We start from the raw sequence: 15,629 nt of genomic DNA on the forward strand, positions 1-15,629 counted from the left end.
AAAGGGGCGTGTCCGGTGTGACGTCACCAGCGGGGAGGGTTTCTCTCCCCCCCCCCCTTCCGCGAGGCGTCCCGCCGGCGCCTCTCCAATGGGCGGGAGGAGGGGGGGGGTAGGCGTGTCCAAGGGCACCTCCAGCCAATCAGGAGGCGTCCGCCGCGCGGGGCAACGATGGGGGGGGCGCGCCCGGGGCGCACGTGGGGCCACGGTCGGGGACCGGGACCGGAGGGGCGGGAAGGGGGCGGGAAGGGGGGGGGAACGGGAACAGGAGCGGGACCGGAGGGTTGGGGGGGGGGCGGTGCGTCCGGTCGGCTCCGCTGTCTCCGTCCCGCCCCGCCGGGGCACTCCCCTCCGCCGCTCTCCCCCCGCCCCTCCGGGCCCTCCCCCCCGGTGTCACGGCGGCGCCCGCATTCGGGGCCGGGCACGGCGGAGGAAGGGAGGGAAGGAAGGAGGGAGACGGGAGCGGGCGAAGGAGCGACCGAGCGGCGGCCGCCCCAGCATGTGGCCCGCCCGCGCCGTGGCGGCAGCGCGGCGGCGACGGCGGCGGCGGGCAGGTGCGCGGCCGCTGAAGCGGAGCGGGGGGGCGTAGGGGCGGGGAGCCGCCGCCGCCGCCGCCCTCGCCCGGCGCTGTCAGGTGCGTGCCGCCCGCCAGCATGGCTCCGCCGCGCCGCCGGACTTAGCGCCGGGCCGCCCGCCCGCCCCTCCGCCTCTCCCCGCCTAGGTGCCCCCACCAGCGCCGCCCGGCCCCCGGAGGTCGCCGGTTCCCCGCCGAGGATGCCGCCAGCCGCCGGTCTCACCGGTGCATCTGTTGCTGCTTGACCGAGCCGACAGCCCCGCTGCAGCGTCCGCCGATGGATGCGGCAGCCCCCGCGCCCTGCCCGCCCGCCGCCGCCGCCGCCGCCGCTGTGCCGGGAACGACTCCGGAGCTCCGCGGCCGGTAAAAAAAAAAACCAAACCAACCATACAAACAAACGAGAGAAAAGACCCAAAACCGACCCAAACCCAGCCCGCTCCCCCCGCCTCGCCTGGCGCTGCTGGAGAGACCGATGGACATGCGGCACCCGCCCCGGCCCGCCGCTCCCGTTAACCTCCCGGTCCCCGGCGCGGAGCCGGGCAGAGCCACCGCGTAGGGCGAGAGCGGCCGGACCCGGGGCTGCGGCCCCGCCGGGACCCGGCGCTGAGCGGCCCCTCCTCCCTCCTCCGCTCCACCCGAGCTCGGAGCCTTCTTCGCACTCTTCTCCCTCCCGTGTTTTGGGGGGTTTTTGGTTGTTTCTTCTCTTTTTTTTTCTTTAATTTTTTTTTTGGGTGGAAACCGACCGTAACTCGGGGAGGGGGCTGCCGGGGGGGGGGGTGGGGGGCGGGAGCGGCGGGGAGGGGACCATGGAAGAGAAGCTCCAGGCGCATCAGGTGGAGATCGACCCGGATTTCGAGCCGCAGAGCCGGCCCCGGTCCTGCACTTGGCCTCTCCCGCACCCCGACTTCGCGGCGGAGGAGGACGATGGGGCCGCGGCCCCGGGGGGACCCCCGGCGCGGGGGGCCGGTGGCGCGGAGGGGACCGAGAACGCGGCGGCCCCGGCGGAGCGCAGAGCCGCCGCCGCTCCCCCCCTGCCGCCTCCCGGCGCGGACGTGGGGCAGCTCCGCAAGGCCAAGACCTCCCGGAGGAACGCCTGGGGCAACCTCTCCTACGCCGACCTCATCACCAAAGCCATCGAGAGCTCGCCCGAGAAGCGCCTCACGCTCTCGCAGATCTACGACTGGATGGTGCGATACGTCCCCTACTTTAAGGATAAAGGAGACAGCAACAGCTCCGCCGGATGGAAGGTACCTGACCCCTCTCACCCCATCCCCGGCACAACTTTCCTCCCGCCTTCCCAACGCGTGGATGCTTCCCCCTGCGCAACCGGAGCTTTGCCCCTGGCTGTGTGTGTGTGTGTTTGGGGGATCCCCACTTGGATGAGGGCTTGGTTAAGTTCCCGGGGGGAGCCGGCGCCTCGTGGTGTTGTGTGTTGGAACCGGGGTGAGCTGGTGCCCGCTTCCCCCGCCGGCCTGGGGCCGGGCTGAGCCCCGGGAGCGCGGGACGGCAGCGGGCGGGTGGTCGCGGTGTGCGGGCACCGGGAGACGGCGAGTGACGGTCCCAGCAGCATCACGGCCGTGCCCGCGGTGACCCGAGCCGTGCCGGGTGCCTGCCCTCCGGTGTCGCGTCCAAACACGTGTCTCCGGGCTGGCTTCCCCCAGTGTGTCCCCGGTCTCATCCCCACCATCCCGGCGGGCACGCAGGCACCACGCGGTCCCCCGCTGGCTTCATGCTGGCATTCCCGGGGCTCTGTTCCCGGTTGGCACCGCACCGTGGGCTTGTTGGAAATCCCTACTGCGGGCAGTGATTCCCCCCTTCTCACTCGGGGATGCATCGCACTGACTGTCCTAGCACTGAGGGTGCTGGGTGCTAGGGGGTCACGCTGGCTCCTGCCCCTCTAGCTAACGCTCGCCCGGGAAGGGGGAAGAGATCCCTGTGTCCAGATGGTGTCAGTAAAAAGGAGCCGGTTTCTCTTAAGCCCTCCCCTAAGCCCTGTCACCTCCAGTGTGATTAGTGTGTAACGAGGCTTTGGAGGCTCTGGTACCAACCCCGGCCCTGGCACGACGTGTCCTGGCCGTGGGGGTCCTTCTCGCTTGCAGACGGGGCTATTTCGGGGCAGGGAGCCTGGATTCTGTCCATGGCACCGGTGGCCAGGCCATGGGAGCTGGTCTTGCACGGAGGCTGGGCATCTTCTCTGCTCTGCCCCGCTCCTGATGGGGGGGCAGCGGCAGCCGGTGGGGAGTCCCGTGTGGAGAGTCACTGGGGCAGGGTTTGGGGGCTGTGGCGGTGGCAGGGAGTGGTTGTGGTGTGTGTGGGGCTTTCAACCTTCCGTCTGGAGCGAGAGCTGTGTGGCCCCGGGCATGTGCTGGGGGTGAAGGGGCTCCCCAAGGCTCTGGACCATGGGGGACGTGTGCTGATGGGATCTGGGGATGTGTTTTGTCAGGGCTGGGATGAGGAGCAAAGGGATTCCCAGGCAGCCCTGTGTGTGTTGCTGGAGGCTTCGTGGTGTCTGGTGTGCAAAGGGGAGAGGGTCAGGGTCTGGCTGATGCTGGCACGAAGGGACATTTGCAGCAGCCGTGCAGGTGGGTGCATGGGTGCATTTGCATGGCTGCACCCTGGGATGGGACGCTCTCCACCTTCCTGGCCCATCTCCCAGTTGGAGAGGTGCTGGCATTCGACTCAAACCTCCCATCCCAACCCAGTGCCGTCCTGGTGGGGCCAAGGGCTGCCCAGTGAAACACCAGGATGGTGCCCTCATGCTGCTGGTGCCTGATGCCACACTGGCAGGGCAAGAAGCAGCATCTGGGGGGCCCCTTTGCTTAGTGCCTTCATCGGACCCCACCGTGCCAGGGGTTAAACACCTTCCCCACAGCCCCGTGTCCCTTCTGGCTGTCCCCCCGGGTGCCTCGAGTGTGGCTGGCAGCCGAGGGAGCACCGAGGTGATGGGCATCGATGCTGTGGCAAGGAACTGCTGATGGAAGAGGCCCTGGAGATGCTGGGTCCCTCCTGCCCCGGCCTGGGGGAAGCCCAATGGGTTTGAAGCGTTTCATTCCCCAGTGCAGCAGTGTCGCAGCGTGGTCCTGGGTTACGGACTGCTGCTTCACAGCCTCCCTGTGCTGGGAGTGTGGGTGGTGGAGAGCTGGGAGCCCCGCTGAGGACACAGCATCCCATGGGGCATCCCATGGCTGTGCGGTGACTTCTCCAAACTCTTCTCTGCTCTGCGCTAGGATCTGTTGCCGGGACCCCTTCCTGCATCCAGCCAGCCATGGGAATACTGTGCCTGGCCGTGGTGTGTGATGTTCCATTGGGATACATTCCCCAAGCTGGGAATAGTTATCCCAGAGGGGAGAGATACTGCACAGGGTGGGTGCATTCTGGGGTCTCCTTCCCACCAACCTGCGTGTTGCGTGGCATGGTTTGATGGGGAGACAAACTGAGGTGCAAGCTCTAAACCCCTTGGCCGTGCTCAGCATCAGGACCAGGTCTAATGGGGTGTGAAGGTGGCAACCCCCCCCGTCGGGCTCGTGCTCCAGGCGCTGCTGCAGCGGGCACCCATTGACTGACAGTTCTGCTTAATTAGGGAGTTGTTGTTTTATCAATTCCAAAGCGCTTGAAGTTTTCTGCTCCAGCTCACGCTTCCCACTTGTTAATGGGAATCCAACACCCTCCGTCAGAAAGGCAGCGGCGCTGAGGCGTTCTGAAGGTTTCTGCTTGCTCCGGTTTGACATCCAAAATACAACAATCAGGCACTCAGCTGGTGGATGCCTGTCTGCTGCGGCGCTGACAGCGCTGAAATCCTTAATTCCCAGCCCTCCCCTACTCCTCCTCCTCCTCTTTACGTTGCTGGGTTGGCTGCTCCTGGGGTGGGGGGCCCATGGAGCTAGGAGCAGAGACACCCCCCCCACCTAAAGTGCCACCATCCCCTTGCAGGGCAGGATGGAGATGAATTAGGGAGGGAGGAAAAGGGGTGGGAAGGGTGTTGGGGTGGGAGCATCTCGTTGGCCATAGGTTTGGGGGTTCCAGGGGCTTCACTTCCCCATGGGGTGTGGGGAACCCTGAGCTCCGGCCAGGGTAGCAGGACCATGGCCCTGTCCATGTAGGCGCACAAGAAGCTTCCTTTGGGGAAGCTGCTCCAGGCCCTGCGTGCTCCATCACTGGTGTCCCCCTGAGCCGAGCCCCTGCCCTGCTTGGATGGGGGCTTCTGCATCCAACTGGGGTGCTGCCCATGCGGCTGGAGAGGCTCCAACCAGCACTGGGGCTGATGGGGATGACTGCCCCCTTGCAGAGGGCAGTGGGTGGTGCTGCAGGGGGGTGATGGGGTGACACAGCTCCGGGGGTGTCCTGGCTTTGGGGTGCACAACCAGCTTGCTGCCATCAGCCTGAGGGTGCTGCATGGCCCCGGAGGGGGGGCACGGCCGGGGTCAGGGCTCTCCCGTTGGGGGGGTTTGGGCTCTGCTCACGTATTCCCATCCTCTCCATATATGGAGAATTTTCCAGCAGCACGGAGAAGCCCATGGGGAGCTGCCGAGGGGCCGGGAGAGCCCGGGAGCTCCTGGATGTGCTGGGGCTGAGCAGGGCTGGAGGAGGCCCTCCCCTGCTCCATCCCTGGATAAGCCTCCCCAGCTCCCATCCCCGCACATGCAGTGCCCCTGGGAACCCCTCCGACCCTTTCCCACAGCACCCATGGGATGCTGGGCTGGGGTCCATGACTCTTCATCATCCCAGGCCTGGAGCATGGGATTCCTCATCCATCCCCGACTTCCCACAGGGATGCAGAGCCCTCTTGCTTCCCCTGAGCTGCTGGTGGCATCACTGTGAGGAGCCCCCAGGCTCTCTCCTCCTTCCCGCCTCAGTTTTCTCCCTCTTTTTGGAGGTTTTCCCTCTTCCTTATAAATTATCCCCCCCCCCCTTCCCTTGTTCTGGAATCGCTTTTCATGCAGCGCTAACTGCTGAAGTAACACAAACCTGCTAAATGGTCCAGCTTTATGATAGCATAAAAATGATACTACAGCAGTGAGTGGGGCTTTATTAAACCCAAGGGAAAGGCTCCAAATGAACAGCTTGCTCTGCTCTCCGCTTCTCCCCCTAATCCCCCCCTTTATTTTTAATAACCACTGGAATATAAACTCCAGTTAAGGTCCTATGGACTAGAAGAGCTCTCACAGCCTGTTGTTATCTCCATCCATCCTCACGTGCGGGTCCGGGTCTTCATCCCTCCCTCCCTCCCAGCTGCCCAGTGCTGGGATGGAAGATGCAGTGTCCTGGGCTGGAAATGCGTTTCTTGGTGTTTGGGTTTGTATTTTAAAAGCCTTGTAGATGTTTTGGGGGGATGCAGTGGTTTGGGCCAGGTGAGATGTGGGAGCGAGCTGGAGCTCCTTGGGATCTCATCGGGATGCTGCATGAATGGGGGGTCCCCTGGGTTTAGGGTTAGGGTTCCTCTCGCAGAAGGAACATGCAGGAAGGGGATGAATCTCCCTTCCCCACCACTGGAGTGGGGTCTGGGTGCAGTCAGACCCCCAGCCCCAGGCAGTAGCCTCCATCCCTGGGGTGCACCCCGAGCCCCATTGCTGCCATAGAACCAAGGACTGGTTTGGGTAAGCAGCCCATTGCTTCCCATGGCTCCTGCCTCCTGCTTTGTGGCGAGGTGAAAGGCACCGTGGGTTAGAGCAGGACACACGGAAGCTCCATTTGGGCACCCTTCTGGTGTGGTGCCTCGGCCGGGAGCCAGGCAGGAGAGCTGGAACCCCAGCACAAAGCTTGCTTTCACCTGCTGCGGGGATGAGGAGGAGCAGGCAGCCAGCACTGGGACAGGGTAAGCTGGCTGGTCCCTTCCCTCCCAGCAGGGATGCTCCAGCATCCCAAAGCATCCTGAGCTGTCACCCGTGGGTCTGGCCGGTGTCCAGTGCGGGACAGGGTGATGGTGGAGTGTGTGTGTGGCTGGGGCCTTCAGGAAGGGTCTCATCCCCATCACCCTGCCCTTTGAGCACCCAGCTGTGTGCTGTGCCGTGCTCCATGGCAGCAGGGAGGCTCCTGGGCTTTGCTGTCTGCTGCGGTTGGTGGCTCTTTGTACCCAGGGATGTGGCAGTGATGAGGGTGCTGAGGCACAGGGTGCCCAGAGAAGCTGTGGCTGCCCCATCCCTGGCAGTGTTCAAGGCCAGGTTGGACACAGGGGCTTGGAGCAAGCTGCTCCAGTGGAAGGGGTCCCTGCCCGTGGCAGGGGTTGGAGCTGGAGGAGCTTCAAGGTCCCTTCAACCCAAACCGCTCTGTGGTGCAGCCAGGTTTGCTGCTCCTGTGTGCCCTGTGGGGCAGCCCTTAGGGATGGGTTCCGCTGCCCGGGTACCCCAATGCAGGCAGAGCCCTGCCTGTGCTGCCCGGGGGGCTGCAGGCAGCGATGCACGGCTGAGCTTGCACGTGTTCCCATGCGTGTGTGACACACGTGTGCCGGGCTCGCCACGTGTGCTCCCATGCGTGCCCGCACATGGCAGCCAGATCCTTGGACTTATGCTGGGCTTGTCCTCTCCTGGGGCATGGGCTTGGGACAGGGAGGGCACAGAGCGGCCTTGTTGTGGGGGGCAGTGGGTGGGGAGAGCCAGAGCTGGGGCAGGAGCAGCCGCCAGTGATTGATGGGAAGGGAAAAATACCCCAAACCCCAACGAAATGAAGCGTAAAGCCAGGAAGAGCAGAAAGGCGAGGGCTGTTATGGGGCTGTTTGTTATGGGGCTGTTGCTGGGGTTCTCTGGACTGCTGTACTGTTGTTGGGGCTGTTATGGGGCTGTTGGGGCTGTTGGCTCTTGGGGCCTTGCAGGCAGGCCCATTTACAGACCAGACGCTCGGTTTTATCCACGTGAAGGTGATGCTCTGAGCTCCGGCTGGGTCACTTCAGTGCCCCCATTCCTCTCCCCAAACCCCCCATGTGGGTACCCGTGGCCGGGCTCCCGGTGCTCCCCCATAGGCACATCCCTTGCCCGTGGGCTGTGCTGCTGCCAACACCCTGCCCGGAGCAGCCTTTGTGTCTCCCTGGGAGCCTGGCTCCGATCCCATGGGATTGGGAGGAGGCTGCAGCCGAGGCCAGTGGTGGGGTGCGGAGGAGATGGGTGTTGTGGGGCTGTGCCTGCTCCGTTCCCACCTCAGTGCCGTGTGCCAGGGTGCCAGATCCCACTCGGAATCCAGTGGGAAAACCTTGCAGTGCTGTGAGTGGTGGCGCTGCTCCATCACCAAGGCACTGGTGACCGTGCCACCCTGGGGACCGCTGGTATTTCCTCCATCAGCCAGGCTGGCAGGGATGTGGGATGCAGGTTCCTGCTCCTCGGGCTTGCTGGGCATCCCTGCAGTGCAGGGCTGAGCCTCGGGCTGGACCAGCCACTGAGCCTGGTGCTCCTAGTGCCACACATCAGTCCTGCTGCCACCTCAGCCCTGGCTGCTGGCGGTGGGAGAGCCCAAATGCCAGATGCAGGGATTCATCACCTCTGTTGTTATTAGTTTCCCTTAAAACACATTGCAAAGTGCCAGGAGGGATTGGGCGCTCCTTGATGAGCAGCTTTGCCACACGGAGATGGGATGCCACAGTTTGTGTGGGTGGGTAGCACAGGGCCAAGCCTGGAGCCTGTTCCCCAACCCTCGTCACAAACCTTCCGAAGCCGAAGCAGAGCAGAGAGGCTCCACATGGCAGGCTGGGACCTGTAATAGCTGTCATTAATCCCCCCAGGAGCTGGAGCCACAGGAATGAAGCCTCAGGGTGCTCCTGGAGCAGCGTGTCCATCCCCTGTCCCCAGATGCCCTCTTGCCCGGGTTGGTGGCGTCAGCAGCATGCCAGACGCCGGGATCTCCCTGTGTGCCTGAGATGTCTTTTGTCCTCTGCTGTCGCATGGCCTGTCCCTTCGCTGCTCCTCCTTCCCTGCCGTGGCTCAGCATTCCCTTCCCTCTGGATGGGGATGCTTTCAGCAGGAGCACTGAGGTTTGGGGACCCAAGGGTGGCATTTCTCCACTCATCCGGGCTCATTGCTGGTCCCTGTATCCCGCATCGTCTGCCCAAGCCAGTGGGAATAACCTCAGCGGAGCATCATTGGGCCATTCACTGTAATGGGTTCAAGCAGGATGGCACAGGGCGGCCTCTCGGGGGTTATTCCTGGTCTGTGATCCCGGCCTGTGGGATGAGGGGGGCTGCCCACTGTCCCCTCTGTACATGGGGAGGGAAGCGGGGCCCAGTGGGTACCATCAGCTCCATACTGGTGTGTGGATGCTGGCAGGAGCGGGTACCGCATCAGAGTGCACTGCGGTTCAGAGCATCCCTGGAGCCTGCCCAGGATCTCGGATGTGTTTGGTAGCGTGGGATTGGGAATGCCAAGTGGAACATCTAAGGCTGGCAGAGATTCAGAGACCATGCCTGGGACCTCCTTTAGCAGTGGATCCCTAGGCTCCTTCCCCCAGTGAGTGCAGGGCCCTGGGATCCATCCCACCCTGAACTGGGAGCTGGGTTTAAGGAGGATGATGAAGGGCCAGTCCCTGCTTCCTCAGCACTATGCTGATGGGTTCAGGCATCATCCTGCCCTCAGCTCCTGCCCTAGGTGGAGCGGAGGATGCGGGGGGTGATGCAGGGATGGAATTAACAGGCTTCAGGAGCGACAGCACCATAAATTTGGCCTTTTTTTGCTTCTTGAGGCTGTCAGAGCCGAGCCTGTCCCAGGGATGTAAGACAGCGTTTTATTGCTGCCTGCCTGATGGTTGTTCCCTTCTCCTCAGTGGCTGTGATTTATCTCTGCACTTTGCGCTGATTGGATTAGAAGTTTAAATGCTAAGGGTGCATAACAATATATTTTTCTTATTAATATTAAAAAATCATTATTGGATTTTTTATAGTTCTGTTTTGAATTGAATCCCCTTGCTTGATTTATTCCCTCTCCCAAAGTAGAATTTAATGCTAATAGGAACAATCATTGCTTTGTTTTGAATCTTTGACTGTTTGGAAAACTTTCTCTGCAAAGGGAAATTACAGCATTATTAAGAGTCCATTAAAGGAGGGTTTGCCCATTCGTGGCTATTACCTGCGAGCTGGAGGGGGAACAAGAAAGCAAAGACAAAGAGGCTCTTTTGCAGGGCCTTGTGCTCACAGCCTTCCCCAGGTGGAACACAGTTGCTGTGCCAATGATCATCACCTCTCTTCATAGAATCCCAGCCTGGTTTGGGTTGGAAGCGACCTTAAAGCTCATCCTGTCCCAATCCATGGGCAGGGACCGTGCCAGGTTTTGGGGTGCTTCAGATGCTGAGGGGATGTGACCCCACTATGCCATGGGGTCCCCAGCCTTGGGGATGGGGTAAGGAGGTGCTGCTTCAGGCCCCTATGGAGCTGTGGATGAGCCTTTCCTTGCGTGCCACGTTGTGCCGTGCCATGCCAATGCCTGCTCAGAAATGATCCATCCACCTCCCCACTGCTGCCGGCACAGCACCACAGGACACATTTATTATTATCATTATTATATTTTATATATTATATAATTTGGAATATTAGAATATATTATTAACGCATTTATAATAGTAACTTTATTATGCATATTCTATATAATTATATATTTTATATATTATTATTATAATATATTTTATTTATTATTAGGGGTGCTCCCCACCCCACCAGGCATGTTTGGTACCCGCAGAGCATCCCTGCTTCACTGTGTCCTTATGTGTCCTGCCATGTGCAAGGACCTTGGAGCCGAGGTTTCCTGCACCCCATTCCTGGCCCAGCAGCACTGGGATCCTGGCGGGAGGATCCGCTCGCCCTCCCTGTGTATTTTTTGGCTGACCCCCTCTTATTTTGGCTCTATTCCGGAGCCAAGGAGCGGCTGCATCAGCACTGGGCTTTATGGCAGCAGCAGCTCTGTGCTGGGCTCATGTTGGTGCCTGTGGGCTGGGAGGTGGGGACATGGCAGGGGGGACGTGGGGGGTACCCTCAGGATGTGCAGTGGGGTCCTTTGTGCCATCCCCAGGAGGCAGGGGTGCATCTCTGTGTGTGTGGGGGACTCGAGGGAGTGACCCCACAACTGGGGTTTATGGGGAGATGTGGGGTGCAGTGCTGCGAGATTTGGGGTATGGGGCTATGCAATGTAGGGTGCTGGTCTGGGAAGTGTGGGGGTGCTGCAGCCCCCATGGGGCAGCAAGAGGAGACATGGGGTGGGCAGTGCTTGCAGTGGGGCCAAGCCTAGCACCCCAGAGCTCCCAGTTTATCCAGCTCTGGGGGTCCAGGGCAGGGCTCCACGGCCACCCAGCCAAGCTGGCTCAGGATGCTCAGGGTCCCCTCCATCCTCTCTGGGGCAGCCCCATGGTGGCACAGCCCCAGTGAGATGGGGCTGGGCATGGCCTTGGTCCCTCTCTCTGCTCCTGGCACAAATCCTGCTGCTGCCTGCAGGGAGTGAGCAGAACCAGGGGCTCCTGTACTTATCACCACACTGAATAATTCATCCCAGCAGAGGCTCCAGGAGAGCCCCTCCCTGCCCTGGCTCCCAGCTCGACCAGAGAGCACCAGCTGGCTTTGGGGGGCCATAAGTGGGGCCAGGCTGGCCGGGGTGCAGGGTGGGATGGGGGGGATGCAGGGATGGAGAGATGTGGGGATGGGGGGATGCAGGGATAGGGGGATGTGGGGATGGAGAGCTGTAGGGATGGAGGGATGGGGGGATGCAGGGATGGAGAGATGTGGGGATGGGGGGATGCAGGGATAGGGGGATGTGGGGATGGAGAGCTGTAGGGATGGGGGAATGCAGGGATGGAGAGATGTGGGAATGGGGGGATGCAGGGATAGGGGGATGCGGGGATGGAGAGCTGTAGGGATGGGGGGATGCAGGGATGGAGAGATGTGGGGATGGGGGGATGCAGGGATAGGGGGATGTGGGAATGGAGAGCTGTAGGGATGGAGGGATGGGGGGATGCAGGGATGGAGGGATGCCGGGATAGAGGGATGTGGGGATGGAAAGATGTGGGGATGGAGGGATAGGGGGATGGAGTCATGGGGGGTATCTGTCACCTGCGACCTGCAGCCTGGGGATGGCAATGGGTGTGCCTGTTGATGTGTGTGACCCAGGGAGCAGCAGCATCCCCCCCATACTGCGTGCCTCAGTTTCCCCTTGTCGTGGTTCCATGGATAAGCAGGACTGTCAATGGGGCGTTTTAACCCCCCATCTTTTCGGGTGGGGGGGGGCGCGGGGAGATGTCTGTGCACAAGCACCCAGCGCCCCGATCCCTGCAGGGCTGGGTTTGCCCCGCAGCCCATCCGTGCGGGATCCAGGCTGGGAGCAGCCAGGGGTTAAACGCAATAAAGCCGGTGTGAAACTTCCTGGCTGGGGAGCTGCAGGCACAAAGTGCATTTGTAGCCGCAAGTGGCCGCGGCCGCCTTGAAGAGGATCCAGATTTGTCTGGGAGCCGTCTGCTGCTAAAACCCTTTGATCCACTTACTTCTCCCCCGGGAGCTCCCCGCAGCTCTGGTGCTAATGCCCCCGCGGCGACAGGGGCTGAGCTGCCAGACGGATGCAGGGAAGACCCCGCTCCCGCTGCCAGGGGGGGAAAGATGGTGCCAGGAAAGAGGGGGGCGTAAGAAAAAGGGGCTGGGGAGACAGGAGCAGTGCCAGCAGGCGGCGTCTGTGGGGTGCTGGGGTGGGAGCAGGTTTAGGGTGGTCCCTGGCGGTGGAGAGGGATGGGGGGGATGAAGGGAAGGAGGCAGGGGGGATGTAAAGATGGAGGGATGGAGAAATGGGGGGATGAAAGGATGGAGGATGGAGAAATGGGGGGATGAAAGGATGGAGGATGGAGAAATGGGGGGGATGTAAAGATGGAGAATGGAGAAATGGGGGGGGATGAAAGGTTGGAGGATGGAGAAATGGGGGGATATAAAGATGGAGGGATGGGGGATGGAGAAATGGGGGGGATGAAGGGATGGAGGATGGAGAAATGAGGGGATGTAAAGATGGAGGGATGGAGGATGGAGAAATGGGGGGGATGAAAGGATGGAGGATGGAGAAATGGGGGGATGTAAAGATGGAGGGATGGAGGATGGAGAAATGGGGGGATGAAAGGATGGAGGATGGAGAAACGCGGGGGGGGGGGATATGGAGATATGGGAGGGATGGTGGGGTTGAGGAAGGATCACTGGGTGTTTGCCATGATGCCAGGGGATGGTGGTGCTGTCGTGGGGAGGGACTTAGGGGTCCCATCCCCGTGGCTGCCCCATGTGCACAGCTCAGTGTGTGCTGTACCACTCAACAGCCAGACCCGGGGGTGATTCTGGGGGTGATGAGGCTCCAGAGCAGCTCTGCACCTCAGTGTGTCCCTTCTACCTCCCTGCCATTCCCGGGAGCAGGATGCAGCACATGGCTGTGAGGATGCTCCTGGGGACACAGCTCATCCTCACCCTGCACTGCCCCACAGCCTGGGTTGTGGGGCAGGACCGGCCTCATGCTCAGCTGTGCCCAAGCGTTTGGGGTTTATCCCAATGTATTTGTACCCATTCCCAGTGTGTGTGGCATTGGCATCCCTGTGCCAAGCCAGTGGGCAGGGGGGTGGCTGTTTGGGTCAATGAAGGTTTGGGGTGTGGGGAGCTGGCTTGCTTGGGCAATGTTTGCTGGTGAGGAGGGGTTTTCCACAGTGGAAAAGCAGATTTGAGTCAGCCAGCCCAGATAGAAGAGGAAGGCTGGGGATGGGCAGTGCTGGGCAGGCAGGAGCTGGCTCCCTGGGCTGGAAGGACATAGGGGCAGTTGTGGTTTGTAAGGGAATGTTTAAAGAGGAGAAGCTGAAACAAGTGGCTGTGTTGGACTCGAATACCTGTTTTCCAGGGGGTGTGAGGATGCTGTGGCTGCCCCATCCCTGGCAGTGTTCAAGGCCAGGTTGGATGGGGCTTGGAGCAACTTGCTCTAGTGGAAGGGGTCCCTGCCTGTTGGAACTGGGTGAGCTTTAAGGTCCCTTCCAACCCAAACCATTATGGGATTCTAAGATGGGTTGCAGCCCTGTGGCTGTGGGTGTCCCAGTTGGCAGCAGTGGCAGTGAGACAGCATCAGCGTGGGGAGCAGGGGGTCTTTGTGGTGCTGAGCCCTGCGAGGGGGAGACATCCACATGGGCTGTACCCAGGGTGACTTTTTAATGGATCTGCACTGCAAGTGTGTCCATGGAGCAGGATGAGGCCATGGGCAGGGGAAGGGGCGCAATATCCATCTCCCTCCTCGGGGCTGACAGAGGTGCTCTGGAGGGCACCAGCTCCCGGATGCTGCTGGAGGCATGTGCAGTTTTGGAGCTGCTGGGCTGCCCTATGGGGACATCACTGCCCCCCCTGCTGCCCTACTGGCGATGCAAAAAGCCATCGGGATGGTGGCAGAGCCACGGCAGAAGCCAGGGGGTGACCAGGGGCGAGGGATGGTCCGGATGGCTCCCGGAGGGTCCGAAGGGGTGGGCTGGAGGTGTGCGGGGAAGCGAGGAGGGGAAAGGAGGCCGGGGAGCGAACAAAAGCTGCATTGAGCGGCAGCGCCCGGCCGCCAGCGGAGCAGGAGCGGGGCCAGGAAAAACAGGGCCTGGAGCAGGGAGCACATCGTGTCCCTGGCTGCGGCCGCGGGGCCGCGGTACATTCTGCAGCGCAGGAAGCTGGCGCGGGGCTGCATCAGCGCAGGGGACCCCGATGGGGGGCAACGGGGAGGGGGGGTGGGGTGTCCCCGCAGTGCTGTGCTACCCTGGATGCATCAACTGCATGGGGTGATGGGGATGTGCTGAGCCCGGCTGGACCCGCTCGCTATGGGGAGGGTTTGGAGGCTGTGGGTCAGTGCTGGAGGAGGTGGAGAATGGGACCGGCTGCAGACAGAGAGCGGGCGCCGTGCCCAGGAATTCGGGATGGTTTTCAGGCTGCGCTGCCCGGGCAGCAGTGTCTAATGCAATTACAGCTCCGTGTCACGGAGCAGGGGGAGCGGGGGGGGGGGAATGGCTGAAGGGTTGCCAGATCCCCTGGGATACAGCCCGGATGGCAGCGGGATGGGGGGGTCCCGTCCTCCCCCACATCAGCCCTGGCACACTGGGCATGCGGTGACACCCAAGGGGGCACCCACGGCACAGGGACCCCATGGAGCTGCTGGAGGTGTCCCCCCCACTCCATCAAATGAGGAGGGATTGAGGCATGACCCAGGTGGTTGACCCCCTCCAGGTGATGGGAGCAGCTGCCTTCCCACGGGGATCATGGAATCATTGAATCCAGACTGGTTTGGGTTGGAGGGGACCTTAAAGCTCATCCAGTTCCAGCCCCCTGCCATGGGCAGGGACATCTTCCACTAGAGCAGGCGCCAGCAGCAGTGACCGGTTGAACCCAGCAGGGTGGAGGTTCAGGGTCTTTGGCTCCAGAGAGACTCATAGCATTGGATGGAGCAGCCCTGAGGAGGACTTGGGGTGTTGGTCAATGAGAAGCTCCCCATGACCCGGCTTCAGTGAGTGCTTGAGCCCAAGCCCCCCCCACTGTGTGCTGGGCTGCACCCCCAGAGCGTGAGCAGCAGCTCAGGGAGGGGATCCTGCCCCTCTGCTGAGCTCTGGGGAGATTCCCCCCTGCAGCCCTGATCCTGCTCTGGGGCAGCAGCACAAGAGGGACGTGGAGCTGCTGGAGAGAGGCCAGAGGAGGCCATGGGGATGCTGCGAGGGCTGGAGCAGCTCTGCTCTGGAGCCAGGCTGAGAGAGCTGGGCTGGGTCAGCCTGGAGAAGAGAAGGCTCCTGAAGGGGAGACCTGAGAGCAGCTCCAGTGCCTGAAGGGGCTGCAGGAAAGCTGGAGAGGGGCCTGGGACAAGGGATATAGGGACAGGCCAAGGGGAATGGCTTTAACCTGCCAGAGGGGAGACTGAGATGAGCTCTTAGGCAGAAGCTCTTCCCTGTGAGGGTGCTGAGGCGCTGGCACAGGGTGCCCAGAGAAGCTGTGGCTGCCCCATCCCTGGCAGTGTTCAAGGCCAGGTTGGACACAGGGGCTTGGAGCAAGCTGCTCCAGTGGAAGGGGTCCCTGCCCGTGGCAGGGGTTGGAGCTGGAGGAGCTTTAAGGTCCCTTCCAACCCAAACCCCAGTGTTC

General features: G+C 61.9%; 1 protein-coding gene across 1 annotated transcript in view; it reads left to right on the forward strand.

The window, feature by feature from the left end:
• Window positions 1-277: 277 nt before the first annotated feature.
• FOXO6 (forkhead box O6) overlaps window positions 278-15,629 on the forward strand; it is a 28,202-nt gene continuing 12,850 nt past the window's right edge. Inside the window, exons 1-2 of the mRNA XM_062611385.1 lie at window positions 278-498; window positions 597-1,818. Of these exons, the coding sequence (XP_062467369.1) occupies window positions 1,378-1,818 (441 nt within the window). The 5' untranslated portion in view covers window positions 278-498; window positions 597-1,377. The remainder of the gene's footprint in view (window positions 499-596; window positions 1,819-15,629) is intronic.

This window comes from Pezoporus occidentalis, unplaced genomic scaffold, assembly GCF_034315485.1.
Source record: "Pezoporus occidentalis ecotype Australia unplaced genomic scaffold, CSIRO_AGI_Poc_V1 ctg153, whole genome shotgun sequence".
NCBI lineage: Eukaryota > Metazoa > Chordata > Aves > Psittaciformes > Psittacidae > Pezoporus > Pezoporus occidentalis.